Below are 12,310 nucleotides of genomic sequence, written 5' to 3' on the forward strand. Positions count from 1 at the left end.
CCCAGAGCCTTCCTCACAGGGGCGAACGCTCAACTCAAGGCCAAAAGTGAGGCGGTGCCAAGGGAGGCATTAGGAAAAAAAGTCAGTTAGGAAGAAGAGAAAAGATAATATCCTAAATTTAGTCGCCTTTTACGATCATGCAATAGTGGCAGCAGGTACTATTCTAACGCACTACCTGCAGGGCCCACACAAACAACATGTATGGCATTGCTTACATAGAGGTCAAACAACAGGTAAAACTCTACTTACACAAAGGTCAAACAATAGGTAAGGCTCTACTTATATAGATGTCAAACAACAGGTAAGGCTCTACTTACATAGAGGTCAAACAACAGGTAAGGCTCTACTTACATAGAGGTCAAACAACAGGTAAGGCTCTACTTACATAGAGGTCAAACAACAGGTAAAACTCTACTTACACAAAGGTCAAACAATAGGTAAGGCTCTACTTATATAGAGGTCAAACAACAGGTAAGGCTCTACTTACATAGAGGTCAAACAACAGGTAAGGCTCTACTTACATAGAGGACAAACAACAGGTAAGGCTCTACTAACATAGAGGTCAAACAACAGGTAAAGCTCTACTTACATAGAGGTCAAACAACAGGTAAAGCTCTACTTACATAGAGGTCAAACAACAGGTAAAGCTCTACTTACATATAGGTCAAACAATAGGTAAGGCTCTACTTATATAGATGTCAAACAACAGGTAAGGCTCTACTTACATAGAGGTCAAACAACAGGTAAGGCTCTACTTACATAGAGGTCAAACAACAGGTAAGGCTCTACTTACATAGAGGTCAAACAACAGGTAAAACTCTACTTACACAAAGGTCAAACAATAGGTAAGGCTCTACTTATATAGAGGTCAAACAACAGGTAAGGCTCTACTTACATAGAGGTCAAACAACAGGTAAGGCTCTACTTACATAGAGGTCAAACAACAGGTAAGGCTCTACTTACATAGAGGTCAAACAACAGGTAAAGCTCTACTTACATAGAGGTCAAACAACAGGTAAAGCTCTACTTACATATAGGTCAAACAACAGGTAAAACAAAAAGACAAGGCTCTACTTACATAGAGGTAAAACAACATGTAAGGATCTACTTACACTGAGGTCAAACAACAGGTAAGGATCTACTTACATAGAGGTCAAACATCAGGTAAAGCTCTACTTACATAGAGGTCAAACAACAGGTAAAGCTCTACTTACATTGAGGTCAAACAACAAGACAAGGCTCTACTTACATAGAGGTCAAACAACATGTAAGGATCTACTTACACTGAAGTAAAACAACAGGTAAGGATCTACTTACATAGAGGTCAAATAACATGTAAGGATCTACTTACATAGTGGCCAAACAACAGCTTAGACTCTACTTACATAGAGGTCAAACAACAGGTAATGCTCATTATTGGAAGTTTGCATCTTAAAATGATTTAAGAAGTTATGACAGACATGATAATAGGGAATCAATGACCTTTATGTAAGTATATGTCTGATATAAACCTGTTTTACTATAGACTGTCTATTCTCGCACCTCAGATAGGCAAATTTCACATGATACCCAGTGCTAGATTAATAGAATCTTACATGGGTCTGTGGAATGGACAGGGATATCTCAACCCAAGTGAAAGATTTTGGCTGTTCAATCCGAGGTTTGCCGGCCAAAATCTTTCACAAGGGTTTAGACATCCCTGATCACTTGACAGAATGTGTTTGATTCTTTTTCTCCCATAATTAATATCGAAAATATGATATTCTAGTTGCTTACCAGCCTTTACATTGCGCCATTATCACAGGAACATCATTATGCATCAAACTTGATGACGTAATCGGCAATGCACGGCGTGATTACGACGCATGTATTGATGAAATCACGTTATTGTCTAGTGCGGGAGAGCTGTCTTACACCACCCTGTGTAATAAAAGAGTTCTCTTTTCCCCCAGCAACCACTAGGAGTATGTGAGAATTTTCTATCTTGTCTAATCTGTCTGGTACCTTTAGTTGAATATTACCCTATTCATGTAACAGTCTACGCATGTGACATTATACTCTTGAATCAATAATAAATATCAGATAATCAATATTATTAGAAAATGATGTATATGTGCATTTAGTCATTTACCATGCATTGTTTGGTTGTTGTTTAAAACAGTATATACCAATTAATCATTTCCTTTCTTTGATATAATCGACCTATAGTTTCATGCGGAATGTTCAATGCGCAGATGAAATGCTTTATCTGGTTTGAACCAGGAGGCCCAGGACAGGATAATTTTACACTGTGAATGCATTGATTGGTTTTGTTATATCTTATAGGTTCAAGAAAAAAACATTTACCATATTTGTAATATTGGTTTTCTTTGTTTGTTACAGATGCAGCCATTTATAAAATGGCTACAGGAGGCTGAAGAGGAATCATCAGAGGAGGATAGCGACTGATGTGAGGGGACAGTACAGACAGTAACGACATCTTATGTCCAAGGAAAACTAACCAAGTCTCTTACCATAATATCTTAATGGAGGATTTGGATTACATTTTATACCATGACAGTTAACGTGTTGAAAAAATGATTCTGAATAAAGGCAGGCCATCCTCAGTTCTTCTGAAATAGTTGAATAATGAGGCAATTATTAAATGGTAGCTGAGCAATTGCAGGTGAAATGTTGAAGTGTTTTCGATGGTGGAAACTAAATATCTCCATCAATCCTGTGATCATATAGATTTTTCTTTAAAACACTATCCAGATTTCCAGCTCTTGCTAGAAGACATGGCTCTGACATCAGTAAACAATGTTAAGGCACAAAAAAGATATACATTTTCATGTATCATTATTTGTGATTGGTTAAAGTAAAAAACATTTCATTGTTTAAGACTAAGACCTTTTTATTACCCTATTACCTAGATACTCACAAACAGTGGCCAGTAAAAACTAGCCAACTGATCATGTCTGTCAGAAACTGGAGTTCCAGGAATTCAATCAGTGACCTACACTAACCTCAGAGATTTTACAATGTCACCAGATGTTTGATTGATCCTATGATACAGTAGTTGTTGTACAGAGTTAGTGGTCACTTCCATGTCAACTTAAACTATTTTGGTTATTGTTTACTAACGCAGATAAAGCAATTTCAAAATATTCTTTATTGGTAATACTATCCCCGTAATTTTTTATTTGTTTGCAAAGAAGCGCCACATTGAAATAGAATATCCTGTTTGTCTTCATAAAGGCTTATGAAGTTATCCCAACATACAATGCTATTTCATTTATGAAAAACTTAAATGTTTGAAGCAATATCATATTGATGATTTACCAGAAATTGTAATCCGATTTAATATAATATTCTGCTTTTTGCATGATAAAAGATGAGAAGAAATAAAAGAATGACCAATCGGAAGCTCATTGTCATAGTTTTGTTTTAGGATAAGTATGTAGTGTTATCCGCATCTATCCAGTTCTGTCCCACTTTGATGTATGGGGTTGAGTTGAGACATGTAAGACATTTCTGGTGCGTTGTACAAAGTTTCACCAATATCCTAACAATGTGTTTTATAAAGTTTCACCAATATCCTAATGGTGTGTTGTACAAAGTTCACCAATATCCTAATGGTGTGTTGTACAAAGTGTCACAAATATCCTAACGATGTGTTGTATAAACTGTAACCAATATTCTAATGGTGTGTTGTAGAAAGTTCTACCAATATTCTAATGGTGTGTTGTACAAAGTTTCACCAATATCCTAATGGGTGTGTTGTACAAAGTGTCACAAATATCCTAATGGTGTGTTGTACAAAGTGTCACAAATATCCTAATGATGTGTTGTACAAAGTTTCACCAATATCCTAATGGTGTGTTGTACAAAGTTTCACCAATATCCTAATGGTGTGTTGTACAAAGTTTCACCAATATCCTAATGATGTGTTGTACAAAGTGTCACCAATATCCTAATGGTGTGTTGTACAAAGTTCCACCAATATCCTAATGGTGTGTTGTACAAAGTTCCACCAATATCCTAATGGTGTGTTGTACAAAGTTCCACCAATATCTTAATGGTGTGTTGTACAAAGTGTCACAAATATCCTAATGATGTGTTGTACAAAGTTCCACCAATATTCTAATGGTGTGTTGTACAAAGTGTCACAAATATCCTAACGATGTGTTGTACAAAGTTCAACCAATATCCTAATGGTGTGTTGTACAAAGTTTCACCAATATCCTAATGGTGTGTTGTACAAAGTTTCACCAATATTCTAATGGTGTGTTGTAGAACGTTTCACCAATATCCTAATGATGTGTTGTACAAAGTTCCACCAATATCTTAATGGTGTGTTGTACAAAGTTTCACCAATATCCTAATGGTGTGTTGTACAAAGTTTCACCAATATCCTAATGGTGTGTTGTACAAAGTTCACCAATATCCTAATGGTGTGTTGTACAAAGTTTCACCAATATCCTAATGATGTGTTGTACAAAGTTTCACCAATATCCTAATGGTGTGTTGTACAAAGTTCTACCAATATTCTAATGGTGTGTTGTACAAAGTTCCACCAATATCCTAATGGTGTGTTGTACAAAGTTCCACCAATATCCTAATGATGTGTTGTACAAAGTTTCACCAATATCCTAATGATGTGTTGTACAAAGTTTCACCAATATCCTAATGATGTGTTGTACAAAGTGTCACCAATATCCTAATGGTGTGTTGTACAAAGTTTCACCAATATCCTAATGGTGTGTTGTACAAAGTTTCACAAATATCCTAATGATGTGTTGTACAAAGTTTCACCAATATCCTAATGGTGTGTTGTACAAAGTTTCACCAATATCCTAATGGTGTGTTGTACAAAGTTTCACCAATATCCTAATGGTGTGTTGTACAAAGTTTCACCAATATCCTAATGGTGTGTTGTACAAAGTTCACCAATATCCTAATGGTGTGTGTTGTACAAAGTGTCACCAATATCCTAATGGTGTGTTGTACAAAGTTTCACCAATATTCTAATGGTGTGTTGTACAAAGTTTACCAATATTCTAATGGTGTGTTGTACAAAGTTCCACCAATATCCTAATGGTGTGTTGTACAAAGTTCCACCAATATCCTAATGGTGTGTTGTACAAAGTTTCACCAATATCCTAATGATGTGTTGTACAAAGTCGTAACCAATATTCTAATGGTGTGTTGTAGAAAGTTCTACCAATATTCTAATGGTGTGTTGTACAAAGTTCCACCAATATCCTAATGGTGTGTTGTACAAAGTGTCACCAATATCCTAATGATGTGTTGTACAAAGTTCAACCAATATCCTAATGGTGTGTTGTACAAAGTTTCACCAATATCCTAATGGTGTGTTGTACAAAGTTTCACCAATATCCTAATGGTCAACAATATCCTAATGGTGTGTTGTACAAAGTTTCACCAATATCCTAATGATGTGTTGTACAAAGTTCACCAATATCCTAATGGTGTGTTGTACAAAGTTTCACCAATATCCTAATGGTGTGTTGTACAAAGTTTCACCAATATCCTAATGGTGTGTTGTACATAGTTTCACCAATATCCTAATGGTGTGTTGTACAAAGTTCCACCAATATTCTAATGGTGTGTTGTAGAAAGTTTACCAATATTCTAATGGTGTGTTGTACAAAGTTTCACCAATATCCTAATGGTGTGTTGTACAAAGTGTCACAAATATCCTAACGATGTGTTGTATAAAAGTGTAACCAATATTCTAATGGTGTGTTGTACAAAGTTTCACCAATATCCTAATGGTGTGTTGTACAAAGTTTCACCAATATCCTAATGGTGTGTTGTACAAAGTTCTCACCAATATCCTAATGGTGTGTTGTACAAAGTTCCACCAATATCCTAATGGTGTGTTGTACAAAGTGTCACAAATATCCTAATGATGTGTTGTACAAAGTTCCACCAATATTCTAATGGTGTGTTGTACAAAGTGTCACAAATATCCTAATGATGTGTGTTGTACAAAGTGTCACCAATATCCTAATGGTGTGTTGTACAAAGTTCCACCAATATTCTAATGGTGTGTTGTACAAAGTGTCACCAATATCCTAATGATGTGTTGTACAAAGTTTCACCAATATCCTAATGGTGTGTTGTACAAAGTTTCACCAATATCCTAATGATGTGTTGTACAAAGTTCACCAATATCCTAATGGTGTGTTGTACAAGTGTTCACCAATATCCTAATGGTGTGTTGTAAAAGTTTAACCAATATCTAATGGTGTGTTGTACAAAGTTCTACCAATATCTATGATGTGTTGTACAAAGTTCACCAATATCCTAATGATGTGTTGTACAAAGTTTCACCAATATTCTAATGGTGTGTTGTACAAAGTTCTACCAATATTCTAATGGTGTGTTGTACAAAGTTCTACCAATATCCTAATGGTGTGTTGTACAAAGTTCACCAATATCCTAATGGTGTGTTGTACAAAGTTCACCAATATCCTAATGGTGTGTTGTACAAAGTTCACCAATATCCTAATGGTGTGTTGTACAAAGTTCCACCAATATCCTAATGGTGTGTTGTACAAAGTTCCACCAATATCCTAATGGTGTGTTGTACAAAGTGTCACAAATATCCTAATGATGTGTTGTACAAAGTTCCACCAATATCCTAATGGTGTGTTGTACAAAGTGTCACCAATATCCTAATGGTGTGTTGTACAAAGTTTTACCAATATTCTAATGGTGTGTTGTACAAAGTTCACCAATATCCTAATGATGTGTTGTACAAAGTTCAACCAATATCCTAATGGTGTGTTGTACAAAGTTTCACCAATATCCTAATGGTGTGTTGTACAAAGTTTCACCAATATCCTAATGGTGTGTTGTACAAAGTTTCACCAATATCCTAATGGTGTGTTGTACAAAGTGTCACAAATATCCTAACGATGTGTTGTATAAACTGTAACCAATATTCTAATGGTGTGTTGTAGAAAGTTCTACCAATATTCTAATGGTGTGTTGTACAAAGTTTCACCAATATCCTAATGGTGTGTTGTACAAAGTGTCACAAATATCCTAATGATGTGTTGTACAAAGTTCCACCAATATCCTAATGGTGTGTTGTACAAAGTTTCACCAATATCCTAATGGTGTGTTGTACAAAGTTTACACCAATATCCTAATGGTGTGTTGTACAAAGTTCACCAATATCCTAATGATGTGTTGTACAAAGTTTCACCAATATCCTAATGATGTGTTGTACAAAGTTTCACCAATATCCTAATGGTGTGTTGTACAAAGTTTCACCAATATCCTAATGGTGTGTTGTACAAAGTTTCACCAATATCCTAATGGTGTGTTGTACAAAGTTTCACCAATATCCTAATGATGTGTTGTACAAAGTTTCACCAATATCCTAATGGTGTGTTGTACAAAGTTTCACCAATATCCTAATGGTGTGTTGTACAAAGTTTCACCAATATCCTAATGGTGTGTTGTACAAAGTTTCACCAATATCCTAATGGTGTGTTGTACAAAGTTTCACCAATATCCTAATGGTGTGTTGTACAAAGTTTCACCAATATCCTAATGGTGTGTTGTACAAAGTTTCACCAATATCCTAATGGTGTGTTGTACAAAGTTCTACCAATATCCTAATGATGTGTTGTACAAAGTTCACCAATATCCTAATGGTGTGTTGTACAAAGTTTCACCAATATCCTAATGGTGTGTTGTACAAAGTACCAATACTAATGTGTGTTGTACAAATTCACCAATATCCTAATGGTGTGTTGTACAAAGTTTCTACCAATATCCTAATGGTGTGTTGTACAAAGTTCACCAATATCCTAATGGTGTGTTGTACAAAGTGTCACCAATATCCTAATGATGTGTTGTACAAAGTTTCACCAATATCCTAATGATGTGTTGTACAAAGTTTCACCAATATCCTAATGTGTGTTTGTACAAAGTATTCACCAATATCCTAATGATGTGTTGTACAAAGTTTCACCAATATCCTAATGATGTGTTGTACAAAGTTCCACCAATATCCTAATGGTGTGTTGTACAAAGTGTCACAAATATCCTAATGATGTGTTGTACAAAGTTCCACCAATATTCTAATGGTGTGTTGTACAAAGTTTCACCAATATCCTAATGGTGTGTTGTACAAAGTTCTACCAATATCCTAATGATGTGTTGTACAAAGTTCAACCAATATCCTAATGGTGTGTTGTACAAAGTTTCACCAATATCCTAATGGTGTGTTGTACAAAGTTTCACCAATATCCTAATGGTGTGTTGTACAAAGTTTCACCAATATCCTAATGGTGTGTTGTACAAAGTTCACCAATATTCCTCACAATGTGTGTTGTACAAAGTGTCACCAATATCCTAATGGTGTGTTGTACAAAGTGTCACCAATATCCTAATGGTGTGTGTTGTACAAAGTTTCACCAATATCCTAATGGTGTGTGTTGTACAAAGTGCACAATATCTAAGTGTGTTGTACAAAGTTCACCAATATCCTAATGATGTGTTGTACAAAGTTCACCAATATCCTAATGATGTGTTGTACAAAGTTTCACCAATATCCTAATGATGTGTTGTACAAAGTTCACCAATATCCTAATGATGTGTTGTACAAAGTTTCACCAATATCCTAATGGTGTGTTGTACAAAGTTTCACCAATATCCTAATGGTGTGTTGTACAAAGTGTCACCAATATCCTAATGATGTGTTGTACAAAGTTTCACCAATATCCTAATGATGTGTTGTACAAAGTTCACAATATCCTAATGGTGTGTTGTACAAAGTTTCACCAATATCCTAATGGTGTGTTGTACAAAGTTCACACCAATATCCTAAATGGTGTGTTGTACAAAGTTCACCAATATATCCTAATGGTGTGTTGTACAAAGTTCACCAATATCCTAATGTGTGTGTTGTACAAAGTTTCACCAATATCCTAATGGTGTGTTGTACAAAGTTCCACCAATATTCTAATGGTGTGTTGTACAAAGTGTCACAAATATCCTAACGATGTGTTGTACAAAGTTCCACCAAAGTTCAACCAATATCCTAATGGTGTGTTGTACAAAGTTTCACCAATATCCTAATGGTGTGTTGTACAAAGTTTCACCAATATCCTAATGGTGTGTTGTACAAAGTTTCACCAATATCCTAATGGTGTGTTGTACAAAGTGTCACCAATATCCTAATGGTGTGTTGTACAAAGTTCTACCAATATTCTAATGGTGTGTTGTACAAAAGTGTCACCAATATCCTAATGGTGTGTTGTACAAAGTTTCACCAATATCCTAATGGTGTGTTGTACAAAGTTTCACCAATATCCTAATGGTGTGTTGTACAAAGTGTCACCAATATCCTAATGATGTGTTGTACAAAGTTCCACCAATATCCTAATGGTGTGTTGTACAAAGTGTCACAAATATCCTAACGATGTGTTGTATAAACTGTAACCAATATTCTAATGGTACAAAGTTTCACCAATATTCTAATGGTGTGTTGTACAAAGTTTCACCAATATCCTAATGGTGTGTTGTACAAAGTTCCACCAATATCCTAATGATGTGTTGTACAAAGTTTCACCAATATCTTAATGGTGTGTTGTACAAAGTGTCACAAATATCCTAATGATGTGTTGTACAAAGTTCCACCAATATTCTAATGGTGTGTTGTACAAAGTGTCACAAATATCTTATGGTGTGTTGTACAAAGTTCAACCAATATCCTAATGGTGTGTTGTACAAAGTTCACCAATATACTAATGATGTGTTGTACAAAGTGTCAACAAATATCCTAATGGTGTGTTGTACAAAGTTTCACCAATAACCTAATGGTGTGTTTGTACAAAGTGTCACCAATATCCTAATGGTGTGTTGTACAAAGTTTCACCAATATCCTAATGGTGTGTTGTACAAAGTTCATCACCAATATCCTAATGGTGTGTTGTACAAAGTGTCACACCAATATCCTAACGATGTGTTGTACAAAGTTGTAACCAATATTCTAATGGTGTGTTGTACAAAGTTCTACCAATATCCTAATGATGTGTTGTACAAAGTTCAACCAATATCCTAATGGTGTGTTGTACAAAGTTCCACCAATATCCTAATGATGTGTTGTACAAAGTTCCACCAATATCCTAATGGTGTGTTGTACAAAGTGTCACCAATATCCTAATGATGTGTTGTACAAACTGTCACACCAATATTCTAATGGTGTGTTGTACAAAGTTCCACCAATATCCTAATGGTGTGTTGTACAAAGTTCACCAATATCCTAAGTTGTTGTACAAAGTTCAATATCCTAATGATGTGTTGTACAAAGTTCACCAATATCCTAATGGTGTGTTGTACAAAGTTTCACCAATATCCTAATGGTGTGTTGTACAAAGTTTCACCAATATCCTAATGGTGTGTTGTACAAAGTTCCACCAATATCCTAATGGTGTGTTGTACAAATTCTAGCAATATCTTAATGATGTGTTGTACAAAGTTCACCAATATCCTAATGATGTGTTGTACAAAGTTCTAGCAATATCCTAATGATGTGTTGTACAAAGTTTCACCAATATCCTAATGATGTGTTGTAGAAAGTTCTACCAATATCTTAATGGTGTGTTGTACAAAGTTCTAGCAATATCCTAATGATGTGTTGTACAAAGTTTCACCAATATCCTAATGATGTGTTGTACAAAGTTCCACCAATATCCTAATGATGTGTTGTACAAAGTTCTACCAATATTCTAATGGTGTGTTGTACAAAGTTCCACCAATATCCTAATGATGTGTTGTACAAAGTTTCACCAATATCTAATGATGTGTTGTACAAAGTTTCACCAATATCCTAATGATGTGTTGTACAAAGTTCCACCAATATCCTAATGATGTGTTGTACAAAGTTCTAGCAATATCCTAATGATGTGTTGTACAAAGTTACCACCAATATCCTAATGATGTGTTGTACAAAGTTCTAGCAATATCCTAATGATGTGTTGTACAAAGTTCCACCAATATCCTAATGATGTGTTGTACAAAGTTCCACCAATATCCTAATGATGTGTTGTACAAAGTTCCACCAATATCCTAATGGTGTGTTGTACAAAGTTCCACCAATATCCTAATGATGTCTTGTACAAAGTTTCACCAATATCCTAATGATGTGTTGTACAAAGTTCACCAATATTCTAATGGTGTGTTGTACAAAGTTCTACCAATATCCTAATGATGTGTTGTACAAAATTCAACCAATATCCTAATGGTGTGTTGTACAAAGTTCTACCAATATCCTAATGATGTGTTGTAGAAAGTTCCACCAATATCCTAATGGTGTGTTGTACAAAGTTTCACCAATATCCTAATGATGTGTTGTACAAAGTGTCAAAAATATCCTAATGACAGGTGTACATGTACTGTTCAGTGCAGTATTCCTTTATACCTGTGTTTAATGTGGTGTTGTCCCATGTACTGTTTAGTGCAGTATTCCTTTATACCTGTATTTAATGTGGTGTTGTCCCATGTACTGTTCAGTGCAGTATTCCTTTATACCTGTGTTTAATGTGGTGTTGTCCCATGTACTGTTTAGTGCAGTATTCCTTTATACCTGTATTTAATGTGGTGTTGTCCCATGTACTGTTCAGTGCAGTATTCCTTTATACCTGTGTTTAATGTGGTGTTGTCCCATGTACTGTTCAGTGCAGTATTCCTTTATACCTTTTATGTCGTTTTGACCCAAACCATCAGCAGGTCATTATAATATGAATGTCAGAAGGTGTCCAATTTGTGTAAGACATGCTCCCCATGGTAACTAGAAACACCAGTTAATGACAGACATGTCGCCATGACAACCTGGAATACCCTTCTTCGTGTCAACGAGATATATCAGCAAAATTCATGCCCAAATGGATGAAAGACCCTTCTCCTTGGCAACGAGAAATATCAGCAATAGTCATAAGCAAATAAATGAAAGACCCTTCTCCATGCCAACCAAAAATACCAACAGTTAATAAGTCGCATTATTGTTTGTACAAGACACATCATTATAAAATGCTGGAGCAGGTAAAACGCTATGCTACCGAGATAACCTTCAAAAACCACGATTTTATTTTCTGGTTTCCTAACAGTTGTGCCTTACTATTAAACGTAGCAATCAGTCATGGTCAGACTTGCCGCACAGTTCCTAAAATAGGACATGGGCGAGAAGTAATCAGTTTCCTAGTGTGTTAGGGACTCGAATGGGCGGTTAACCAATACCAACATAAACCCATCTCTGCAATCAAAACTTTTAATGATTCTAGGTTTT

General features: G+C 35.5%; 1 protein-coding gene across 1 annotated transcript in view; it reads left to right on the top strand.

Moving 5' to 3' along the window:
* Window positions 1-3,405, top strand: part of LOC138327307 (translation initiation factor eIF2B subunit epsilon-like) — a 33,280-nt gene extending 29,875 nt beyond the window's left edge. Inside the window, exon 16 of the mRNA XM_069273291.1 lies at window positions 2,383-3,405. Coding sequence (XP_069129392.1) covers window positions 2,383-2,448 — 66 coding nt within the window. The 3' untranslated portion in view covers window positions 2,449-3,405. The remainder of the gene's footprint in view (window positions 1-2,382) is intronic.
* Window positions 3,406-12,310: the final 8,905 nt, after the last annotated feature.

The sequence above is a fragment of the Argopecten irradians genome, chromosome 7, assembly GCF_041381155.1.
Source record: "Argopecten irradians isolate NY chromosome 7, Ai_NY, whole genome shotgun sequence".
Classification (NCBI taxonomy): domain Eukaryota; kingdom Metazoa; phylum Mollusca; class Bivalvia; order Pectinida; family Pectinidae; genus Argopecten; species Argopecten irradians.